The 26926-nt window shown below is 35.4% G+C and overlaps 1 protein-coding gene across 3 annotated transcripts in view; it reads right to left on the minus strand.

The window, feature by feature from the left end:
• Positions 1–26926, minus strand: part of TUSC3 (tumor suppressor candidate 3) — a 250951-nt gene that overhangs the window by 16110 nt on the left and 207915 nt on the right. For all 3 annotated transcript variants that reach the window (XM_077772704.1, XM_077772707.1, XM_077772697.1), the window contains exons 7-8: positions 17652–17715; positions 1020–1094 (exon numbers count right to left, since the gene is read on the minus strand). In XM_077772704.1, coding sequence (XP_077628830.1) covers positions 1020–1094; positions 17652–17715 — 139 coding nt within the window. The remainder of the gene's footprint in view (positions 1–1019; positions 1095–17651; positions 17716–26926) is intronic.

Raw genomic sequence — 26926 nt, forward strand, 5'->3', positions numbered from 1 at the left:
CCAAATATTTTCACACTTACGACAACTATTTAGAAATCACTCTGGCTTATTTATATACATATCACCATAGCTGATACTTACAAGAAGAAAGTAAGTCTGGATTTTTATTTTAAACTTAATAAATTATTGTCCCTCTCAGATACCTATAAATTCAGGGTTTAAAAGGTTCCAATAATGCAGAGAGTATTGGGGAAAATTTCAATTTTAAGTTTAATGATAAAATTACATAGGAACCTGATACTAATTATAAAAAGGTTTGTGGCAGGAAATTTAAGGTCCTCTCTTCATCCCTAACCTATGCTCCTGAGGGTAGATTTTTCTCCTGTGTTCTTCCCTTGTCTTGCCAAAATCTATTACTTCATAAAAATATTTATTTCTACAACCCCCTGAAAGAAATAGTTCTATCAAAGAATTAAAAACAGAATAATACATAGTTAACTTGCTTAGAAATGTAGTGCTGGAAATCGGTACAGTTGTAAATCTTGGAATACTACTGGACAAGGCAAAGCCCTAGAAGAGATACTATGAACAGATCACTCCTTTTTCAAATGTTGATCAAAAGAAGTTTGGAGGTAATCGAAATGTTTTATAGTTCAGTGTACAACACCTACGTGAAAACGGAGTCCTTGAATGTATACCTGATTTTGGGGGTAAAGGGAGCACAGCCTTAATCAATAAAATCTCTAGACTCTGACCACAGAATTTTTGTGTCACCCTGTAGTGTGGTCATTACTAAGGATACTCGGCTTCAGTATACATGGGTCAGGGCTGCCCTGACAAGGGTGAACAGCTTTCCTTTATATGCAATTCCACAGAAAATCACCCAAACTCATTTTGGAAGAAATCTATTGTTAAGTGTTTGCACATACACATCCAAAAAGTAAAGTAAAAAAACAAATAAACAAAATGCCCAAAACACTTAAATCAGAACTTTTTAAAAGAAATTTATAGATTTCCCATTTTATTTAAATGAACCTTAAGACTAACACAAAACGACAAAAATAGTAACACAGACTTACTCCGTCTTTTTCCAACATCTCCCTTGGATGTTGCTGCTTCATTTAGAAGAACCATCCCCATGGTGATAGCAGCATCTATAGTAGTTGTCAAGGAAACAGTACAAATACATGCGAATAAAGTCTATTAATTTTTCTGGATCTGAACACAATGTGTCCTGTTCCACAATGGTTAAGTTGTAACTGTACACAGAGGTAGATAGGACTTATTATCCAACACAAAATTACCCTTCTTTGTGTATTTGAATATGCCTTAATTTTAAAACTAACCTGAAATTGTGAGATTTTGAAGGTTTAACTCTAAATGTTCTTAAGTTCCAGGACTGTCATTTTCTTAGCACATATGATTTATATGGACTCTCAATCAGTTATGCCATTTCATGTTATACATGAAGAGATGCACTAGTTCTAGTCATAGGGACAAGCTTCATTGGCAATCATAGAAAATTAGAATGCATTTACCATGATCTTCCCCTCTCCACCTCCATTCACAATGAGTGCTTCCGTGCATAGCTTTCTTTTGCTTGACTACTAACTAATATGCTGTTTCAGAGATTACTTTGTTTAAAGAAACATTTATTAATACCACGTACTGTGTCACTCAGAAATTTTTTTGTTATCTAATCACAAATTTTACAAAAGCAAACAGGCACATTGTAATAAAAGACACTAACAAATTTAGTAGGATTTTAATTTAGTGAAATTTACATTTTAGGAATGAACACAAAATTCTGTACTTAATGTCTGCTTGCAGCTGGATGAATATTTTCATACCATACTGAAAGATGCCAGAGATTAAGAAAAAAAAGAGGAGCTTTTCACCTTTGTAAGAAATTCACCGTGTTAATAAAACATTTTTGACATAGACTAATGTTAAGATTTAAGAACTCATCAATTCTGGAAGTACATTTATTATGTATTCTGCCCAAATGACTAATGGATTAAAAAAGTGAAGAGAACTAAAATAATTTTATCCCAGAAATTCTTCGATTTTATTATGGTTTCCTTGTATTCATTTCTACTGCTATATATATGTACAACCCACATCAGTAAGTACCCTGTACAGGATAACTCTAAGTGTCTTCTACTCCAAACAGTGAAAGCTCAAAGAATATTATCTGCCTCTGTCTATACAATTAAGTGGAGGAAGTAAGGGGAAACTCTGCAGAGTAGATATTTTCACTCTATTTTCAAAACCATTATATCAAAGTACTGGTTAATAATTATATAATATTTGAGTCTTTCAATGACCCTATTATCCAATTTCTGGAAAACAAAAAGATGTGTGACTTCTCCAGTTAGGTATTTATGCTTACAATAACTTCTTTATCCAAAGAGTTTTCTGGGTTTTTTTTAATTTTAAATTTTTATTAAAATCCAAGTTAACATATACTGTAATAATGATTTCAGGAATAGAATTTAGTGATTCATCACTTAGAATAATGCCCAGGGCTCATCCCAACAAGTGCTCTCCTTAAGGCCCATCACCCATTTAGCCCATTCCCCCCCCCCCCCCCCATCCCTCCAGCAACCTTCAGTTTATTCTATTTAAGAGTCTCTTGTGGTTTGCTTGCCTCTTTCTTTTTATCTTATTTTTCCTTGCCTTTCCCTGTGTCCATCTGTTTTGTTTTATAAATTCCATGAATGAAGTCAGGTATTTATCTATGACTTAATTCGCTTAGGAAATATATTCTAGTTCCATCCATGTTGTTGTAAATGGCAAGACTTCATTCTTTCTGATCACTGAGTAATATTCTCTTGTGTGTGTGTGTGTCTGTATGTATCTTCTTTATCCATTCGTCAGTCAATGGACGTTTGGACTCTTTCCATAATGTGGCTGTTGTTGATAGTGGTGCTGTTGATAGGGTACATGTGCTCCTTCAAATCAGCATTTTTGTATCCTCTGGATAAATACCTAGTAGTGCAATTGCTGGGTCATAGAGTAGTTTTATTTTTAACTTTTTTAGAAACTCCATACTGTTTTCCAGAGTGACTACACCAGTTTACATTCCCACCAGCAGTGCAAAACTGTTCCCCTTTCTCTGCATCCTCGTCAACATCTCTTGTTTTCTGAATTCTTCATTTTAGCCATTCTGATAGGTGTTATGTGGTATCTCATTGTGGTTTTGATTCATATTTCCCTGAGGATGAGATGTTAATCTTTTCATGTGTCTGTCAGCCACCTCGATGTCTTCTTTGGAAAAGTGTCTGTTCGTGTCTTTTGCTCATTTCTTCACTGGATTATTTGTTTTTTTAGGTGCTGAGTTTGATAAGTTTTTGTAGATTTTGGATACTAACACTTTATCCAGTATGTCAACAAACAGTTTTCAATATATTCTGTTTAGCAATCCTTTATGGAACCCTTTCTGGAGAAAACGAACCAAGAAACCAACCAAACCTGCCTGGAAGCCTACAGCATACAAGAGAAAAAGCCACTATCAGCACTATGTAATGCCCAGGGCTCATCCCAACAAGTGCTCTCCTTAATGCCCATCGCCCATTTAGCCCCCCACAATCCCTCCAGCAACCCTGGAGGTTGCTTCCCTTACCCCTCTCAAACCAAGGCAAACACAAATATATACCATATACTACCATTAAAATTTGGGGGATCCATGATACTTAGTTTAAGAACACTGAAAGTTGGGTAATTAATATTAGAGTTACCAGAGTTTCAGTCATGTCCTGAGGGCCGGAAAAGGGTAAGGTGAGAGAATGAATTATCTCTTTAGTACCAGTGTATTGAAAAATATTTCAGTATTCTCAGTCTGTGCATCTTAAGGATTTATTCTTAAAATGTTTTGGATAATCAACTGCAAAAAAACCCTCAAGTTTAGAGTCATAGAACAATGCTAATAATAAAGTGATGGGAAAAAAAATTAAAAGCTTGTATCACTCAAACTGTTCATATGTAGGGAATTTCTACTGCTTAACTTAGCTCCCTGGAGCAAACTACTGTGACTGTATAGACCCTTAATAAGGAGTTAAATCAGGCTTCCTTTTTATCTTTCCCCTGTTACGTTTGCCAAAAATCCAGAAATAACCAAATTAAAACCACCATATCAATAAATAGTACTTAATAAAGGTTTATTGAGAATATAAGAACAGTTTTTAAACTGGGAATTCCCAAATTTAAGGACTTACTAGTATAAAACTCAGGGACATGAAGGTACAGAATGGCTTCTAAAGTAAAGGTGAAGAAGTTGTTGACTTTTACAGTAATCATTACAATGGGGGTGCCAGTGGCAAGGGATTGGTTACCAGTGATAATCTCATACCATTTTTAAGATGATGACTTAAAAGTTTCTTTTATGATTATCTGAGGCATTTACAAGAAATATCCCAAGGTAAGGTTCATTTATATTCACGAAAAGGGCTAGATTTAGTTTTTAAAGTGTTTATGTGGCTTGAATGATTTTGTCTGCTCCGGGAATTCTCAGGTCTGATTTCTATTTTGTATTTCACTTTAATACCCTTTATTTTATTCAGGTACAAATTTTAATCTACACATTTAAATAGACACATTTGGTCTGAATATTCCTACAAAATTCAGATTATTTTAACTTAAAATACTTTTTGCAAATATTCAAATTATAAATGACATTTTAAAATGATTTTACGTAGATATTATAAGTACAATATTTAATTTAGGCTCCATCTGCTACATAGCTTCTGAAATTCGGTTAATAAAATCATGGGGAAAATAACACTATTTCGATTTCTGAGGAAAATAAGATTTACAAAATGCTTAAAAAATTTAATAAGAGGATAGCTATATATAAAATTTTTTTCAGGGTAAAATTTTATACATATCCAAACACCCATGTGCACATATACAGGTGCATTGTAAGAACACATGTATGTAGATATACTCTGAAGGAAACATATGTTTTATTAGGCAAAAGAATATTGGATATTAACTATGGTAACACAAGTATAATATATCCCTATTAAAAGATCTTCATACCATTTTTACTATTTTTCCTCTACAAATTTTTAGGATACAATGGAAAAACTATGTGAGGGAGCAACAGGATTCTCATTGGAATTTTTGAATTTCACACGAATTCCATTTGCAATGGAAGTTGTGTATAGGATTTTCATAAGCATATACCACATTTATTGCATATTTATCTCATGCAAAATTATTTCCAAATATTCCTACAAAGAAGACCTTTTACATGTACATGTGCGATATTTTCTCTAAGGATTCCACACGTTTTGTAGAGAGTGAACATGTGTATTTTCAAATTAACTAAGGTATAATCATATTGTACTTTCCTTATATTTCACCAACAGTATTGCCAAACTATTGATTTTATCAAACTGATGAGGGAGAATCTGTGTTAACAGTTTGAGTATCTTTTGATAAGCTCATTCCTCTTTTTTTTCATCTTTTGTATATTGCTCGTTTTTGCTCATTTTCCTGTAAGTATTTTTCTTAATTTATAGGATATTTTCTTTTTCTGGACATGAAAGAGTTGCATATAGATTCTCTTTCTTTCAGGTGTTGTCTTGTATATATGTATGTAGGTATTTAATACTAATAGCCAACATTTATTTACCCCAGCTATATGCAGGCAACTGAGCTAAGCACTATGCATGAATTTCTCTCATTAAGCCCCTTAACAGTGCTGTGAGGAAGGTATTGTTTTATTCTTACTTATAAGCCAGGATAATGAAACTCACAGAAGCTAATAACCGGGACAGTGTTAAGCAATGCTAGAGCCAGAATTCAAACCAAGGCTATCCAAGCCAATGCCCATTTGCCCTTAACTAGAATGCAATTTTCTTTTTTACATATTAAGGGTTTTTTTTTAATGTTTTTTTAATATGTTGACATAAGACATTGTGTAAATTTAAGGTGTACAGCATGTTAATGTAATACACTTACATATTGTAATTTGACTGTCGTAATATTTCTATCATATTGCATAGTTATCCTTTTATAAAGGTTGAAATAATCAAGTTCTAGACTCATAACAAGTTTGATTATAGTCCAACATTGTTGTCAATATTCATTTCACTGTGTGTTACTTCTCTATGGCTGATTTACTACTACTCTTGTTAAATTTGTACCTTTAACATTTGTCTTCTTACCCTTCATCTCATCCTCTGGTAACTGCCATCTTACTATTTTGTCAAGTTTGGCTTTTTAAAATTCCATATATAAGCGGTATCATACAGTAGTGGTCTTTCTTGACTGATCTCACTTGGCATACTGTGCTCAAATTCCATCTATATCATTCCAAACAGCACTATTCACGTGCATATAATTATATTATTTGTTTTGTTGTTTGCTTTTTGTTTTTTACACATCTATCATTAGACAGGGTTGTATACATTGTGTCCATATCTGGCTATTGTAAACAATGCTGCATAAACAGAGGAGTGCACATACACCTATCTACGTTAGTGGTTTTGTTTTCTTTGCACACGTACCCAGAAATGCAATTGTTGAATCTTATGGTAGTTTTATTTTTAATTTTGTGCGGAAACTCCATACAGTTTTTCATAGTGGCTGCACCAAATTACATTCCCATCACCAGAACAAACCTTCTCCACAGCCTCACCAACACTTATTTCTTACCTTTTTTGAGAATAGTCATCACAATTGAGGTGGTATCTCATGGTGGCAGTGTTCTGCATTTCCCTGGTTAGTGATGTTGAGCATTTTTTAATGTATCTGTTGGCTATTTGGATGTTGTCTTTAGGAAAGTGTTGATTCATTATTCTACATGCGCTTACCATTTTCTTAAAACTATTTGTTAAAGAGACTCTTCCCCATTGAGTGTTCTTGGCCTTCTTCTCCTAAAATACAAATTTTAGGAGACTGTATATGCAGGAACTTAATTTTGGGTCTCTATTCTGTTCCATTGGTCTCTGTGTCTGTTTCTGCGCCATTCCAATACATTTTTATTAGCATAGCTTTGAAGTATGTTTGAAATCTGTAAGTGTGATAACCTCTGGCTTTGTTCTTTTACCTTGGGACTGCTTTAGCTATTTTGGGCCTTTTGTGGTTCAATTGTAGGACTATTTCTCCCATTTCTGTAAAGAATGCCTTTATATTTTGATGAGGATTGCACTGAATCGATAGATGGCTTTGAGGAGTATGGATATTTTAACATTATTATTCAGATCCATGAACACAGATTGCTTTCAGCAAAGTCTTGAAGTTTTGTTGTACAGATTTCTCATTTCTTTGGTTAAATTTATTCCTAACAAATTTTTGCTTTTGCTGTTATAAATTGGATGGTTCTATTTCTTTTTCAGAAGTTTCATCATTAGTGTAAAGAAGTGCACCTGATTTCTGTATGTTGATTTTGTAATCTGTAATTTTACTGCAATTGTTAGTTACAACAGATGTTTGGTTGTTGTATTTGCAATTGTTAGTTACAACAGATAATAGCGTGTGCACACTCATATCATCTACAAGTACCAACAATATTACTTCTTCCTTTCCAATTTAGATGCCTTCTTTTTCTTTGTCTTTATTGCTCTAGCTTCTTGAATAACAGTGGTACTAGTGGACATCCTTGTCTTATTCCTTTCTTTTTTTAAAATTTTTTAAGATTTTACTTATTTCTGAGAGAGAGAGACAGCGTGAGCAGGGGAGGGTCAGAGAGAGAGGGAGATACAGAATCTGAAACAGGCTCCAGGCTCTGAGCTGGCTGTCAGCACAGAGCCCGACGCGGGGCTCGAACCCACGAACCATGAGACCATGACCTGAGCCGAAGCTGGACACCCAGACGCCCCTCCTTGTCTTGTTCCTGAACTTAGAGGAAACGTTTTCTATTTCCAACTTGGTTGTGATGTATAATCCTTTTTAAGTGTTCTTGAATTTGGTTTGCTGATAGTTTGTTGAGAAATTTTTGTATCCATAGTCATCAGGAATATTAGTCTATAGTTTTCTTGTGGTGCCTTTATCTAGTTTTGAATCAGCATAATGCTGGCCTCATAGAATCAGTTTGGAAGTCTTCCCTACTCACCAAATTTTTTTGAGAGTGAGAAGGACCGGTGTTAATTCTTTTATTTTTAAAAAACATTTATTTTTGAGACACAGAGTGAGAGAGAGGGGGAAGGGTAGAGAGAGAGGATCCAGAACAGCCTCTGTGTTGACAGCAAGGAGCCCAATGTGGGGCACAAGCTCATTAACTGTGATTTCATGACCCGAGCTGAAACTGGAAGCCTAACTCACTGAGCCACCCAGGTGTCCTGGCATTAATTCTTATTTAAGTGTTAGGTACAATTCTCCAGTGAAGACATTTGGTACCAGGGTTTTTTGTGTTGGGAGGTTTTTGATTACAGACAGAATATTTTTCTCAGTTTTGATCTGTTCAGATTTTCTATTTCTTCTTGATACATTGTTGGCAAGTCACGTTTCTAGGAATGTATCCATTTCTTCTAAGTTATGTAATTTCTTGGCACATAATTATTAATAGAAGTCTCTTATTATATGTACTTCTGAAGTATTAGTTGTAATATCTCCACTTTTTCTAATTTTGAATTTTTCTGAAGAAATAGCTCTTAGTTTCACTGATCCATTCTATTAATTTTCTGATCTTATTTATTTCTACTCTATATTTTCTTCCTTCTGTTAACTTTGGGCTTATTTTGTTCTTTCTTTAGTTCCTTGAGGTGTAAACTTAGTTTACTTGAAATCACTGTCATTTCTTAATATATCCATTTATTGCTATAAACTTGCTCCCGGAACTGCTTTTGCTGCATCCCATGAGCTTGGTATGTTGTATTTCCACTTCCATGTGTTGCAAGATATTTTTTTGAACTTCCCTTTTGATTTCTTTTTAACCCATTGGTTGTTTAGTTTCCATCTATTTGTAGATTTCCTTTTGTCGCCATGTAGTGTCATGCCATTGTGGTCAGAAAATATAGTAGGATTATAATCTTCTTAAATGCACCTATATGTGTTTGGGGCCTTATCAAATGATTTATCCTGAAGAATGTTGCACGTGCACTTCACAAGAAAATGTATTTTATGCTGTTGGATGGAGGGTGCCTGAGTGACTTGGTCAATTGGGTGTCTGATGCTTCATTTCGGCTCAGGTTGTGATCCTAGAGTTGTGGGATAGAGCTCATGTTGGGCTCTGTGCTGAGCATGGAGCCTGCTTGAGATTCTCTTTCTCTCTCTGCCCCCCCTTCCCTGCTCTCTCTGTCTCAAATAGCTAACATAAAGTTTCAGGATACTGAAAAAACAAATTCTACAGGAGTGTCTGGATGGCTCAGTTTGTTAAGTGTCCAACTCTTGATTTTGGCTCAGGTCATGATCTCATGGAGCCTGCTCGGGATTCTCTCCCTCTCTGCCCCTCCTCCACTTGTGCATGCACCCTCTCTCTCTCTCAAGATAAACATTAGGCTGTTGGGTGGAATATCCTCTGTCTGTTATGTCCATTTCTTCTAAAGTGTGATTCATTTCCAACACCTTGATTATCTATTTGGACGACCTATCCATTCCTGACAGTGATTTACTGAAATTCCCTATTACTGCATTTTGTTCTATTTCTCCTTTCAGATCTGTTAGTATTTGCTGAATATATTTTGGTGCTCTGATGTTGGGTGCATATATATTTACACTCATTATGTCCTCTTGATGTATCAATCCCTTTGTCATTATATAATGACCTATCTTGTCTCTTGTTAACATTTTTGGCTTGAAGTCTATTTTGCTCAATCTAAGTAGGGCTCATCCCATTTTCTTTTGGTTTATATTTGCTTAGAATATCCTTCTCTCTTTATATGGAGTCCTTGTGCATGTGTTTAGAATTGAACCAAGTCTCCTCTAGGCAGCATACATTTGGGTCTTGTTTAAAAACAAAAAATTTCATTCAGCTAGTCTGTACCTTTTGATTAGTGATTTCAATCCTTTTACATTTAGCATGATAAGTGATATATAAGGACCTACTACTACTATCTTATCTTTTGTCTTCTGATTGTTTGTATCTTAGTAAATTTGTGGTTTTCCATGGTGATTTGTTCAGTTTCCCTCATACTCCCACCCCCTTATTTAGTTTCCTGTCTTCGGATTTTTTTTTTTTTGTGGTTACCATGAGGCTTAGATATAACATCTCAGATAAATTGCTATCAGCGGAGGGGAAAAAGACTATCTTCACTGACCTATAAAAGTTCTGTTTTACTCCTCACCTTTTATATTTATAATGTCACAAAATGTTTATGCTGTGAATTAACAAATTGGAGCTGTAATTATTTTTAATGCTTTCCTTTAACCTTTATATTATAATTAAGTGGTTAATGTACTATACTAACACAGAATTACAGTTTTTTAATTCTATCACCTTCATCGGAGTTTTGTAGACTTTCATGTTTTATGTGTCTCTTTAATTAGCACTGTTTCATTTCAGCTTGAAAGACAACTGTCAGCATTATTTGCAAAACAGGTCTGGTGGTGGTGAGATCCTTCAACTTTTGTTTGTCTGGGAAAGCCTTTATTTCTTGTTCGTATCTAAAGGATAACTAACTGTGCCAGATCAAGTATTCTTGGCTGGCAATTTTTACCTTTCAATTCTTTGAATATGTCATTCTACTCTCTCCTGGCCTGGAGAGTTTCTTCATAGCCTGATAGGGGTTTCCTTTCTAGGTTCCCTTCCTTTCATTCCCTCACTTTCAACAGTTTCTTTTTTTCAACAGTTCTTGGAAAAGATCTTTTTATACTGAGATAGTAATACGTTCCCTTAACTTGGCAGACTTGTGTTGAGTTTCTTTCCCAAGTTTAGGAAGTTCTCTGCTATTACTAGTTTACAGTAAACTGTTCCCTACCCACTGTTTCCTTGTGGTATACCAGTTATTCTGAGATTTGTGTGTCTGATAGAATAACAATGCTTGTACGGTTTCTTACCTTTTTAAAAACATTAGTTCTCTCCTCTTCCAACTCATTTCTAAACTCCTATCCCCAAGTTGCTTATTCTTTCTTCGTCTGATGTGCCCTAATCCTCATGCTTTCTAAATACTCATCACTTTAAGTCCGTGAGCCCCAGAATTTGTTTCAATTTTTATAATTTGGTAAATACCAAAGCTCTTTTTGTTCATAATTTTATTCCAGAGTTCACTGAATTACCTTTGAGTTTTCTTGTAGCTAATTTCTTCTTCATGTCTCACAGAGAAATTTTGAATTCTTTATTCAGTTAGATTAAAATATCCCATGACCTGAAGTTCAGTTGCTGGAGAATTATCCTTTTTTTGTGACACCATATTATTGTGATTTTACAGCGTCTATCGACGTGTGCCTCTGTTCTCCCATTTGAACTAGCACACACTCTTCTTGTTTGTTATAGTTCAACAGGCTGACAATGAGAAACTTTTATCTTGTTTCCCAGAAGGTGGTGCTATAGCACAAAGTTTTGGGTTTCCTTACTGGAGCCCTTGGGTGCAGGCTGGTGAAAAGAACTGGGGTTCAAAAAAAAGCTGGTGGCAGAGTGGGGGCAAGGCTGGTCTTAGCACCTGGGGCTCTGGGAGTGGCCTTGGGGCAGTAAGAGGATCCTCCGGGGGGAAATCCCAGAGGTCCATGGACAGACCTTTTGCTGAAATCCTGGAGCAGGTAAGGAAGAAACTACTTTCCTTCAGGGACAGGGGCCTGTGATGTTCCTGTCTGCCCCTCTCCCTTTATTCTTCCTGCCTCCCGAGTCATGGGGTCTTCGCCTCAGAGAGCTGGGTATTTCTGGAGAAATGGGTCCTCCAGCTGCTACTTCCACTGCCAGGCCATCTGTCCCTCGCCACTTCGCTTTCCCACCTCTTCCGCCAGAGAGGTAGCTGCTGCGGCACTGGCCCCCATCCCCACCGCAAAGCCCAGCAGGTGGCAGTGTTGCCCAGAGGGAGGACACCACGGTGTGTGTGCCTTTTTTCTCTGCCCCTAAACTTGGCTCTGTTCTGTTTTGATGGTTTGCCAGTTTCCCCCATCAGGCTGGTTGGGCCCCCCAAATCACCTCTGGTCAGTGTACCAGTTTTGCACTCTCCAGATTATCTTTTCAAATGGCTTCCAGTGGGTACGGGGCAGGCTCAGCCTCCTTTATATCCAGCCCCCTCTGACATCCTATCTACCTACATCTACTGTACTGATGTACAGAGGGGTGTCCTGGTGCACTGGACAGAGGTACTTTGGTTACAGACATCAAATTAGTTGTAAATCAAAAAGACAAACCACTCACACTGCCATGATGCTGATGTCACTGTGTTTAAAATTGCTTTGTTATGCAGAGGGTTGTCATTTTACTATGGCAAAATATTTCTTTTCCTATGAATTTTGGTTGTTGTTTCTTGCTCATGAAATTCCTGCCCTTAAGTGCTTAAAAATGTTCTCTTTCTTGATGTCTTTAAATCAGTAATGTCACTCTTCTGTTCAGAACAATTTAATAGCTTTCCATGTCACTCTGAATAAACAATAGGTTTCCAGCGGCCTCTAGGCCTTGGATGATTTGTACCTCGATCCACTGCCTGTACTTATTTGCTCTTATTCTTGTCCCACTCACTATTTTTCCAACAAGACAGAAATCTCTCTGCCTTGGCATCTTTGTACTTACCATTCCCCTGCTTTATGCTCTTCTCCCAAATAGGCACATAAGTCACTTCCCTTTGAGTTTCTGCTCAAATGACACATTATGAGAAAAGCCTCCTTCATCCTCTCTACTTTTTTCCTGCTTTTCCTCTGTGACATTTTTTTAAACTGACATACTGTTGTTCTCCTTCCACTACAACGTTAGCCCCCAAAAGGCAGCAAATTTCTGTTCATTATCTCACCCATTTACGAACAACTCGTAGACACAGATACCCTCTTCACATTTTACAAATAAGCGGCACTGGCCCCCTGAATAAGGTGCTGAAAAAGGTCTGAATAACAAACTAGTACGTGACAGCAGCAAAACAAAAAAGCAAAAGAGAAATTAGGTAGGATGGTATCACAGGGTTAGATGAAAATAAGGAACAAAATAGTTAGAAATGCAGGGAAAGATAATAAATTCAGTAGCAACTCTCTTGAGATAAAAAACCAACCACCTAATTATTTCTTTACTTAACACATACTACATAGCAGTAGTTTGTAAGGTTTTTCTAAAAAGGCCCAGAAAGTATAGTTGACCCTTGAAAAACATCGGTTTGCACTGTTAGGGTCCACTTATATAATTTTCTTTGTTACTACAGTGCAGTACGGTAAATGCACTTTCTCTTTATGATTTTCCTAATATTTTCTTTTCTCTGGCTTTATTTGTAAGAACACAGCCTATAATACATATAACAAAACATGTATTGAATGTGTTATCAGTAAGGCTTCCTGTCAACAGAAAGCTATTAATAGTTAAATTTTGGGGGAATAAAACATATTGTGTGGATTTACAACTGTCGGGGGGGGGGGGCGGCACCCCTAACACTCATATTGTTCAAGGTTCAACTGTAGATACTTTGGCCTGTGCACACTGTATAACATTAACTCAACTCTGCTGTTGTAGTACAAAGTTATCATAGACAATACATAAATGAAGAGCTGTGTCTGTGTTCCCATAAAACTTTTTTATAAAAATAGTAGATAGACTGGATTTGACCCTATTGATCCTAGTTTGCCAACTGTTGCTACCAAAGATACTATAAACTGTTATATCTCAGAGGAAGTTAGTTTTATTCATACTTGAAAATAAATGCAAGAACTTAGTATATAGTGCATCCAACCCCAAAGCAGGATTTTAAAGTAAAGGAAGGACTAGATACATGGTTGTCTTTAGCTTCAAGGTAAAGTATTCTGGTAGAAAGCAGTAGGGCCAGAATGTTTCCCGCAGACTTGAGTCTTCTAGGCTTTACCAAAAAAAATAAACTGTGAACCTACTTTTTATTTAATAGTTGTAATGAAGTATGAATTAAACTAAAATGGCTTTATACTAGCCAACTTTTGCTCTTTTCTTTAAACATACCTTTCTAAGTTAAGGCCTTTGAATGTTAACTTCCATTCCAATAAATCAATTGAAAAAACAGTTTGGGTTGAGAAAGAACCTACATCATGCTTACCATATGGGGAAAAAATCGTATTTGTAACATGTAGGTTATGTTCGACATTTATCTGTCAGATGTGATGACAGGGCTTCCTTCCTTGAGTAGGCTGAAGGACTATTAAGCAGTAGTTTGTAAAGTTTTTCTGAAAAGGCCCAGAAAGTACAGTTGAAAGCCCCTACAAACCTAATAGATACTATGTCTAACTCTGAAAGAAGAGCTGATTTTCTGCCATTAAACTGTGGGTAGCCATTTTGGCTGTGTTTTATTGAAGAGTCCCAACATTACAGTAAGAGATGGAACCATATAGTGGATAAACTATGTTTCTGCAACTTTTTCTATTGTTCTGAGATTGCTAATGTCTATGCCTACACACACACACTCCTAGTCTACCTCATGTATTACTTTGCATATTAGTATTCAGTAATGTCACAACAATATATACTTAAACTACGGTGCACACTTGAGTTTCTCTACTGAATCTGTCAATCACCTCACTGCTTAAAAAGTCAAAATATTGACATAATCCCACATGAGACAGAAGCTGCTATTTGTATAAATTATACACAGTACCCAGAGGCACGGAGCATGCTACTGAATGAGTAACAAATATATTTGCACTATATTATAATCCATTCTCAGTTATACATGATGTTAAGTTTACTGTTGCTCCTAAGAATGAGGATTGTCAGTTTAAAGATAAATGAGAACAGATGTTGAAAAAAAAAATGTTAACACATTTACAGAGATCTAAATCTAAAATTATCTTCAATTTGCATCCATCATTAATTTTTTTATGTTGTATGTTTTTCCTTGGATATAACATTCTAAAACATTTGCTATCTATCACAGATTGAAAACAAATGCATTTCTCATAGGGAAAGCAAATGTGATCTTAAGAATATATGTATTTTTATTTTAAAACTGTTGCTACTGTACCCTTTGATATTTGCACTTTAACTTCCAACTGATGTTTATCTCATGCCATCATCTTCACATTGTAGAACTTGAAGAATGTGGAGAGCTACAGGACAGATCAAAGTTGAAATAATGGAAAAGCCAACCCTAGAACTTGGGCATTATGGATCCACTGGCACATACAGACTACGGGTTGGTGGGTTCAGGGAAGGGTCCAATTTCTTAGCAAGGGCTGGGAAGAGTTTCATGATCCATCCCAGGTAACCTTTCATCGATCTTTCCCTCAGCATTTTTGAATGTTCTCTCACATTTTTTGGTTTTGTGCCTGCTGGACCTTCCACTGGAATATTCTTACTCATTCTCGTCTGGGAAATTCCTTTTTCCGCTATATCAAGACCAACTGAAAAGTCAGTTCAAGGTCTCTAGGCCTTTTCAAGCAATGATTAGAACACCTGTCACACTGGATTACAATTATTTTTCTATCAGTCTACCTTCCTGCAAGCAGCAAATATCTTACATTTGCATTCAGTGTTGAAATATAACTGAATGAAAAATAAAAATGAATTTTTAAATTATTCTTAGTTGGCACATTCTATACTAAAATGTCAAATATTTCTTATTCCTTTTTTATATAGTTTTCACTCATGAACTTAGAACTGTCCTTCTCAGTACCCCCAAACAAGGTACTGAGGAAATAAAACACTATTAATAGGGAGAAAAAGCTTATTTTTAGTAGATATGAATCTATAACTTATGACCTCAAATGACTCCATCTGTTCTTACAGGTTTTTTTTTTAACAAATTTTGCGTATAGCAAGTGCATCTAGTAATTTGGCTTACTAAATCAGAAGGAGAAAAACCAAAAAGTAGGCATATTCTCTTCAGATAAACAAAAAGTGACCATCTAGAATTTACTTTTTTTTTCATATAAAGGAAAAAATACATGGTAAGTTGAAAACCTATCAGTAGACTCTGCCAACTGAAAGTTAAATCAGAAATTAGTACTTTGGCCACTTTTTAACTTTCACCAAGAATTTTAATGAGCCCATCATTTTAAAAGAACTTTTCTCTTTCACGAGTATCTGTAAAACAAACAAAAACTCAGGAGAAATAAAGCAATAAGTAATTATTGGTAGCTTAAAGAGAATAAGTACTCTTAACTCTTCTATGTATTACTGTCAAAAATCTCTACAGAAGCAGTTCCTGGGTGCCTCAGTCGGTTAAGAGTCCAACTTCAGCTTGGGTCATGGTCTCACAGCTTGTGAGTTTGAGCCCTGTGTCGGGCTCTGTGCTGACAGGTCAAAGCCTGGAGCCTGCTTCAGATTCTGTGTCTCCCTCTCTCTCAAAAATAACAAACATTAAAAAATTTTTTAAAAAATCTCTATAGAAGACTTCATACTGCTTGTGAAATTTCTTTGCATCCCAAATCTCAACTTGATGTCAATGAGCCATGAAATAAAACCCTGGAGAATTCCTGCCATCCAGTGATGGTCTCAACGCAGCTTTTTGCTAGGTACTCCTGATGTGTTTAATCGACTAGCTGCTTTGAATAAAGTACACTGCTAAAATGCTACATCATGGATGGAAACAGGATAGAAAAGAAAAAGCCTACAATAAATAAGAGCTAAAACGTTACCTGCAATAAATACTTTGTTTCCTACCAATGTATTTTAGTGTATTTTGCTTCATAAACACATGTATATAACGAGACACAAGTAAAGAGTAAAGATGGCCTTCCCTTATTTTCCAATAAACAGATTTGGAAATACTGCATTTTCTCACCCAAGGCCCCTCTGATGTGCAGAAACTAGGAATTTCTTCCCTTAAGGGAAGCTTAAAATTAAGCTTCAAATATTTCACAAGACACAAATATCAGTGTTTCCCAAGAAATAGTTGCTTACCCAAAGAGTAACTTTATTCCATTCTAAGAGTATTTAGAGTTTGTTTTTAATTAGATACTTTAATCTTATCTCTTTGCTTTACTATCTTTATCTTCCTAGCCTTTACCACCAAACCATAACTCTATTCATAACATTTAGTCTAGTATGTTCCAAAAACAACATCTAACCATCTTAAATATCCCTCTTCTGCCTTACCATAATGTTAAGGGAACCAGTACTAAGATAATGTTTTGGGGTTTTTTTCTTAATTTTTTTTTTATTTATTTCTGAGAGAGAGACAGCATGAGCAGGGGGAGGGTCAGAGAGAGAGGGAGACACCGAATCCAAAACAGGCTCCAGGCTCTGAGCTAGCTGTCAGCACAGAGCCTGACGCGGGGCTTGAACCCACAAACTGTGAGATCATGACCTGACCTGAAGTCAGATGCTTAACTGAGCCACCAGGCGCCCCTAAGATAATGTTTTTAAATCCTGCCTTTTATATTTTAGGATACTTTTTTCTCCCCATTGGGATCCTCTAGGGTAAAAGCACACAAAACTCCACACAAAGACTTTAACCAAAGATAACCAATGCAGAGCAAAAGCTATACTTTGCAATTTCAATAGTTAATCAAAAAAGATACAGTTATAATCTGTTAATGATTCAGAATAAACACAAAATTATATAATAGGAAATAAAGAGCATAGGAACTAGAAAGTTAGTAACATAGTAAGTTTAAAATGTCTTTTTAAAAATCTTGATTAACATCAGGAAAAGTCAGTTTGATAGCACACAACTTTGGTGTGCCCTTTTGCAATCCACCAGTATTTTAAAGGATACTTAGTACCAGAATAATGTGCGACTCCGCCACGAACTGAGCCTGGCTGCTTCCATGAATGTAGCTCTAAAAAGCAAGACAAAGATGCACACGTTACAAAATAGAGACAAGCAGGTCTTTTGTATGTTGCTGCTTTTTTTTTTTTTTTTTTTTTTTTTTTTTTTTTTTTTTTTTCTAAGAGNTATTTTGTAGTTTTATACCAGGAAGGGAAATAAAGAAAAAAAATCTAATTAAGCTCCTATGAATATTTCTTTTGAACAGTTAACTGGAAGTAACAAATGAATATGTTGGTTGATATTACTGTTATTTGTAGAAAGCAACTTAATATCAAAAGTAAATTTGATAGAACCTGTTAAAAGGTATACCACAAACACATGCTTATTTACAAGGTAACAGTTATTCCAGAGTTACTATAAGATGTAAGACACAAATCAAAGCAATTGTTTATCTTTAAGCAAAAAAAGAACTTATCAAACACTAAACCACTCTTTTCCACATTATCAAGTTATAAAATAAGAAAATAGCTTTATATTAGCATTCATTCCATTAGAGCATTTAAACTGGCTTTTTTCAAAACAAAATTAAAATTTTTACCACACTGAGAAATGTCCAGTTTTCTATACCTAGGAAGAATGATTATTAGTTGATACCAGTCAATTACAGAAAATAGGATACAAATCTCCATCTAGGATATTTTACTACTAAAAAAAACTGACTTCCATTATTTTTGCTATTAATCTCATGACAATGAACTGCATTTGCTTTAAGTACAAATCCTTTTCTAGGTTTTCTGATTATCAAAAAATTTTTTGAAGACAAAAAAACATGTATAAAACAAAAGATTTTTGTTAGCATTATTTTTCTATTTCTGTGAAAAGTACTGTTGCTATTTTGATAAGGGTTGCATTAAATGTGTACATTGTTTTGGGTAGTAAAGACATTGTAATTATTTTCTTCTAATCGATGGACATGGTATATCATTCCATTTGACTGTGTCATCTTCAGTTTCCTCCATCAGTGTTTCATAATTTTTGGAGTACTAGTCTTTGGCCTCCTTGGTTAAGTTTTTTCCCAGGTATTTTAGTTTCCTTTTTAGTGCAACTGTAAATGGGATTGCTTCTTAATTTCTCTTCCTACTAGTTACTAGTGTATAGAAAATCAGAATTCTGTGTATTGATTTTGTATCTTACAACTGTATTGACTTCACTTATCAGTTCTAGTAGTTTCCTTTTTGCAAAGTCTTTATGATATTTTATACATAGTATCATGGTATGTGCAAACTGTGATTTGCACATACCATGATACTATAAATATAAAAGTATAAAAAACCAAATATTTACCAACTTGGTTGCCTTTTCTTTCTTTTTCTTGTCTACTGTAGCTAGATTTCCAGTACTGTGTTGAATAAAAGTGTTGAGAGTAGACATCTCTCTCTCTTGTTCCTGTATTTAGAGGAAGATCTTTCAGTTTTTCACCAAGTATGATGTCAGCTATGGGTTTTCCATATATGGCACTTATTAAGGCATATTCCTTCTAAACTCGCTTTGTTGAGAGTTTATCATGAACAGATATTTACTTTGTCAAATGCTTTCTTGCATCAACTGAGATAATTATGCAGTTTTCATTCTTCCTATTGTAACTGTGATGTTTCACACTGATTGATTTATGAACATGGATCCACACTTGCATCCTTGGGTTAATTCCCACTTGATATAGGTAAATGATCTTTTTAACGTATGGTTGAGTTTAGTTCTCTAATTTTGTTGAAGGTTTTTGCCTCTAGGATACCACTTTTGATTTTTCTAGTTCACTGGTTCCACTCCCTCATGCTGCTTGACTGTTCCATCTCATTATCTGAACTAAATCTTGGAGAATCTCAGAGCTCCAGAGACTGTAGTCTCTTCTCTATACTCAGCCTTTTCTGGTGTCCCTATCCAACCCAAAGCCATAACAACGACCATTTTTATACTGATGATGCCCACATTTATATCTCCAGCTCAGTATATCAGACTTTTACATTGCTCTTATACATATCCATCTTCACTTTGTAGTTTGATAGTTTTCACTAATATGTTCCACTTGGATGCCTAAAACTTAAAATGGTCCCAACAAAAACTGATATGCTTCCCTATCTATCCCAAAATCAGCAACATAATTTTCCCAGTTGTTTAGGCCAAAACTTGGGAAAATCTTAGTCCATTCTTCTCTCCTCCTTCTATCTTCAATCATTCACAAAATACCACTGACTTTACTTTTAAAATTCATTCCAAATTCAACCACTTATAACTACTTCCAAGAAGCACTGGCAATAGTGCCCAAAGATTAGGTCCAGGACTTACTGTCTGGTCTAAGCAGTCACCATCTCTTGCTTAGATTATTTCAATAATTTCCTTTTTTCTCCCTGCCTTTGCCCTATAAGCTATCTGCCAGCCAGATTAATCCTGTTAAAATTAATGAGAACCTATACTATTACCGTACTCAGAACCCTTCAATTCTTTCTTAAATGTGTGAGAAAAATATATCATGTAATCTATTTTCTGCTTCTAATCACAATTCCAAGGAATCTCCATATTTCTACCTAATTAAAAAAATACAGCTAGATTTTAAAAAATCTACAGTTGGTCCTTCGAGACTTATTTTACTACATCAGGCCTATAATACTTGCAGACTTACTTCTTGTATACATGAGGCAGGATAGAGTAAAGGCTTAGGGACAGTCCTGAATCTGCTACTTGTGAGCTGTGTTATCCTGAAAAAAATTACTGAACCTCACATCTTTAAGATGAATAGGAAGACATTTCTCAAAATATTGACCTACAAATTAAATAAAATATGTCAAGGTAAGTAATCTGCATAGCACCTGGCTGTCTTCACAGTACATAATCAAATATAATCAAGGACAAATCATTTTAAAGTCTCTATTCTAAAGTATTTGAATCTTTTAAACATTAGACAAACATTCTTAAATACCATTCAGAAATCATTTTGTTATAGTTAAATTTAGTATTGAACTAATATTTTAAAAAGATGATATTCAGGAACCTAGTAGTAACATATGACTTTGATCCATCTCTTTAGTCACTAAGTCACTTAAAACCCAGATACTACAAAAGACATCAGGATTTAATAAAGCAGATTTCATTTGATAAATTTTTACTGAGCAATTACTATGTGCCAAGTATTCATTTGGGCAATGAAGGCCCAGAATAAAACAGAAAACAACAAAAAGGCCCAAAAAACTGTCTTTTTATGACTTACACATTTATTTGTGAGAATACAATTTGTTTACCAAAGTAAAACAGATTATTAGCACACACTAAAAGCCGTAAGAGCAAACACAAAAATAAAAGCAAAAAGAAACATTCCAAAGGTCTTCTGCATTGACCCTAGAAATAGCTATCTTTCATGGGGTGCCTCAGTTGGTTGACCCCTGACTCTTGATTTCAGCTCAAGTAGTGAGGTTATGGGGGTGGGATTGAACAACCCACCCCACCCCCTGGGCATGGAGCCTGTTTGGGATTCTTTCTCCCTCACCCACTCTTTCTCCCCTTCCCCTCAAAGAAAAGAGTTATCTTTCATTATGGAGCCACCCAAAGTAATGACTTAATCCAATTAAATATAAGCTAAGGTGCATGATTTTTAAGCAGGTGTCAAAATATATTTAAGGAACACACTTTCAAACTCCTCTCAAAGAAAAAACATCATATAATAAATTTCTTTTCAGCTTTAGCATGATATTAATTTACATCCTTCTCTGAATTTTACTAATTCTGATAAGGGAAATATTAGTAACTAATGGTAATTTCATCCTAAATATATATTAAACTTATATTTATAAGCACAATGCATTTACTGAATGCTACTCAAGAAGAAAATCTGCATGATCCTTGATACTGGCCTTTGAAATATATCTAGTTTTCTACAGAGATCAAATGTTTTAGCAAACCATGAATATAAATATTCTTCACCTGACCAGTGCATTGAACACTTTATAAACCAAAATTAAAGACTGGTTCATAAAAATTACTTTATCAGAAAGTTTATTACCATGATACCACTTACTTAAAGACCAATTTATAAGAAAAATGAGATTATTTGAATTTTGCATATAATATAAATGAGATGATTTGAATTTTGCATATAATATATAAGAAACGGTATCATTCTGCTCTGCTTTTTCAATATTTTAAACTTGTGTTAGTTTTGAGTAATCATTCTGTAGACCTATTATACACTGAACTGTTTTGACAGTAACTGGCTAATATGGACCAGCAGCTGATGCATGAGAAGGCAGCTATTGTAAGGAAAGTGCACTGAACTGGTAGTCAGGAGTCTTGTCTTCTGGAGTTGATGAATTGAATAGATATTAACAAAATAGTTGTTAATCTTGGTCAATTCAATCATTTGGGTCTTAAGTTTCCTCATCTATAAAACAAAGACAGTGAAATATACATTTTAATCAAAATGTCTGCATGGAATCCCTCTCCTGGATCTGCCTCTGGTGAGACCTTGAACAAAATTAAGCCTCAACTGTTCAACTGGAAACAACTCTTTCAGTTGAATAACAAAATGTGATAAGTGAGTTAGATAATACACTAACAGATTCTGTCTGGATTATATTCTGTCAGTAAATACTTTTTTTTTTTTTTCAACTTCCAGGCTGATATACAATGATCTGTCTTGGAGCAAAAGCAAGCTCTAAACCACCAACCTGTCTGGTGAACCTGAAAAGGGCTTTGGAGCAACACCGAACATTAACAAAGGTGGAATACAAAAAGTTCTTCACTAACATATCTAAGCCAGGAAGTAACTCTTCCCTAATGCATAGGAATCAAATTAGTTGTTATTTCTCCCTTATTCGTGAATAATTTATATATTGGTGTCTATCTGCTTTAGCATGTATGTTCTTTCTTGGGAAAAAACCGAAAGTGTACTTAATCCCAGAGAGATATAAGTGGTTTTAAATTCTGATCATTCTTTAAAATGTAACTTATTTTAAACGATTCACGAAGATACCAAGCAAATGGCAAATACATGAAGTGAATATTTGATATTGTTGGGTGTTACCCAAATGGCAATCTGTCTCAGTTCACGGTCAAATCCCAAAAGTGCTTTTGGTCCCATCTTTGACTTAAAATACATGATTGCAAGGGCACCTGCATAGCTCAGTTGATTAAGCATCCATCATCAGCCTAGGTCATGATCTTGTCATTCCTGAGTTCGAGCCCTGTGTCGGGCTCTATGCTGACAGCTCGAAGCCTGGAGCCTGCTTTGGATTCTGTGTCTCCCCTACTCTCTCTGTCCCTCCCTCACTCATGCTCTGCCTCTCTCACTCTCTCAAAAACAAACATTAAAAAAAAAAAATGAAAATACATGATTACATAATGAACCTAGAAGTTGTCAACCGCTAGAAGAAACACTACAGGGATTATCTTTCAGCATTTATGTGAATTTTTTCTGCCCAATATTTTCAAGCAGTTTGACTCAAATGACATGTAAGCTTCCTTTCTGTCCGCTTTCCCCCCCACTTCTTACACATATTGTGGAAAAATTACCTCTGAATCCTATTAGCCTTTTTTAGTCCCTTATGTAGTACCTCCTAGTATAAAGACATCAGACACTCAAAATTTAAGAAAGTCTTTTAAGTGATAGTCTCTGAATTAGTCTTACTCTTTGCAAAAGAAGTATTGCATTAGCAAAAAAAGGAAGACCAATTTATTATCAACAAAATAGGATGAATATATTGCATTTTCTTTGACAGCACTTCCAAGAAGTCAAAAGAACTGCCTCACTACTTTTATTTATTATTATTATTTTTTAATGTTTTATTTATTTCTGAGAGAGAGAGACACAGAATCAGAAGCAGGTTCCAGGCACTGAGCTGTCAGCACAGAGCCTGACGTGGGGCTTGAACCCACGAACCCTGAGATCATGACCTGAAGCCCAAGTCAGACGTTTAACCGACTGAGCCCCCCAGGTGCCCCCTGTCTCACTACTTTTAAATATTGGTCTTTGAAATTAATCCTGACTATTTGAGTTCCCAGTAGAATAAACACTGCTTTCCTGATCATATCCTATATAGAATGAGCAGCTCATTTTTTTTGTATGTATGATAGAATCAATCCTTTTTTTAGTATGTAGTTCTAAGTAAATAAGATGGTATTTCAAATTATATATGTTAGGACTGCAGGAATGGTATCTTCATCCTGAGTCTCCATTATGTGCTAAGGTACACAGAATACAATAATGGGATAATCTTTAGGATTTCTTTTTCAGTTTCTTTCTGGGAATATTATTGCCCAGGAAAGGAGTCTTTTGAACCGTTAATTTTAACATGAAATAAGATACTGTACCTTAACAGAAATACCTAAAGGCATACAATGATCTTCCCTGCATGATACTATAATCCTGCTGGACACGGAACCAATTAACTGAGTCTCTAGGAAAAACAAAGGGTGAGAGAAGGCGGGCGGGTAGGAAGGCAGACAGACCTCTGTCTAGCAGATGGCAGAAGGAAGGATCCTGGGTCACCACTGCTACTGCACACAACAAAATGAAATCCCAAGGTACTTATCACTCTGACATTCTAACAAAAGATTTCTCTATTTTTTGATGGTTACACATTTCTAGCCCTTTCCTTAGGGGCTTTCTCTTTATTCATCAGCCTACATCAACTTCTCTGAGGTAGCACTAGTCTTTGCTAGGCTCTTACACCAAATGGCAGATGTGATACAGATCACAGAATAGCCAGGCTGAGTCCTTCTGGACTTGCCTGAAAGGAGAGATATCAATAGGTATTATCTACATCTAGGTGGCAAAGAACGCCACTGTGTTTGATTTCTCCAGAGGTCACACATACCTCATGCTTGAAATTCCTAAGTACTTCATTAAAAATTTGGCCTAAACTAAAAAATAATTCCAACAGACATAAAACAGTTCATGTAAACAGTGATAAATCTGTTTGCCTCTTAAAGTACTGCATCCGACAGCTGTCAACAGGAAGCTACCGCTCTCTCACTCACTGTGATTCTCAGGCATCTTTTATCCCTGCTCCAGTCTAATTGACTGCATGACCAGCTGTGGAGTGTGAAACCCATCCCTGCCCCAGCCATATTCCAAAACAGGACCTCTTCAGTTTTTTATTTGAGTATCAAAAAGGTGTACCACATAACAGAGGTCAGCGATTCTCAAAATGTGTGTGCCTGACACTCATCTGGGATATCTGTTGAATAAAACAGATTCTCAGACTTCATATGTGGAGATTCTAATACAATAAACAGGCCCATGGTAGTACCAGAACTTTCTACCATTTGGGAGGTGAAAGCCATTTCTACACACCTACATTTAGTAAGAGGTTGTATAGGAAGAAGGGAATGTGTAATTCCTTAAAAGCTGTTAGAAAGGCTGGATATTGAGAAAAAAAAATCTTACTAGTTTGGTTTTCTTTAAAGTGATTAAAAAAAACCTCTTACATATTCAGAGAAAACTTCTTACTAGTAAAATTTTTCGGATAATAACTGCTACATATCCACAGAAAACATCTTACTAGTAGAAAGGGGTTTTATTTCTATCAACAATAAGGAATTGGTGTTTCAAATGCGGTCATTTAGCTCTATGCATACAAGCCTATAAAATCAGTACTGGATGCAAACTGGACTCAAGCAACAGAAAACTACATGACACTTGTCAGGCAGGTGAGCAACAGATGTTACCACACCACAAGTCTAAACACTCAAATTTCAATCATCCAGTAATGGGATATTTTCTAGAACACTACACGACACAGGGTATAAATCACCAAGAGGCAGAAACTGAGCCTACTGGAAAAGGCAAAACCAGACAGTGGGCTAGCACCTCCCAACTGGGGACAGGAGAAAAGTTGACAGTCTTGAATAACTATGGCCTTAGGCTAGAAAGGGTGTGCTTGGTCCTATTCAAACCCTTCTCCACAGAGCTGTGGGCTGTGATAGTAAAGCAGAGAAATCTTTCCCATTATGAACTTTACATGAATTTACAGAGTCACTAAGACTGTAGTTCATATATTGTAAGGTAGCAGGATGGGGGGCAGGGCAGAAAGTAACAACAAAACAGAATTAACAAAATGCAGTCAATCCAATACTAAGGAAATCCTAAGGAGAATATGCTGAAATACTTCTATATATACATAATTGCCCCTTCATAGAAGGTCGACTGGGCTGGGAAATTTCTAGGGTAACGTACAACAACCCTAAGCCCCAGACACTAGTGAGACAAACGGGATAAACGATGTTTGTTCTTTTGAAGAAAACTGGTAATATGACCAATGAGATGAAGTTTTCATTTGTACTTTCAAAATGTTGAGAGAATAAAAATATAATAATACTGTTTCTTCCAAGCGTATGGCAGAACTTCAAAAGGTCCTATGACTAACTTCCAAGGAATTTGAGGAATTAATATTTTGTTGACGGCACATCTCTCAGCTTATTACAGTTTTCATTTTATTCAGTAACAAAAGAAAACCTGAAACACATAGTATAATTATTCTCATAGAATTTTCTTTTGTAACTAAGTAAAATGTTCTAAAGAGGTTATTTGTTATATTCTTCAGCATTTTAAAATCCAACAGAATAGCTTTTAATGTGAGGTATACTGAATACGTAAATCTACAATGTAAAAGCGTTGGTAGTTCTGTCATATCAAGTATATATGCAAAGTATGATCAAAATGTATGTTTTTATTCTTTTTAGCCACAAAACTAAGCAACCAGTGAAGAAGAATACTCCCAAGTCATTATCATAAAGGTCATCCAAAGTGCAAGAACTACAACAACAAACTAGTGTAGCTTAAGTTTTACATCATTCTGTGTCAAAAATAAAATCACTCATTTTGTATCACGAAATATTTTGGCGCTATAACTGATCTAAGACCTGTATTAGGAATAGAGCTTCTCTGTGCCCTATTCCAGTTTTGCCAACACGCTGAATGATCTTCCCCAGGAAAGCCATTTAACCTCTCTGTAATTTATTTTCCTGTAACAGATCATTTTTTGTTACTTATGAAGCTATTATATGATAAAAAAAAAGAGGTTATTATCAAGCAAAGTCTATAAAAGGCATTTAAACAAAAAATAAATAATCACTCTTTTGAAGCAAAGTTTCTTAGATTTCTTTTTTCAATGTGTCTATGAAAATGGATGTCCACATCTCCACTCTTAGAATGATCACAAGATAGATCATTCTTTGATAATCCTATACATGTAAGCATATTCATAAGAATGACAAATGCCTTGGGTGGCCAG

Source organism: Crocuta crocuta, unplaced genomic scaffold (assembly GCF_008692635.1).
Source record: "Crocuta crocuta isolate KB4526 unplaced genomic scaffold, BGI_CrCroc_1.0 scaffold140, whole genome shotgun sequence".
Taxonomy (NCBI): Eukaryota; Metazoa; Chordata; class Mammalia; order Carnivora; family Hyaenidae; genus Crocuta; species Crocuta crocuta.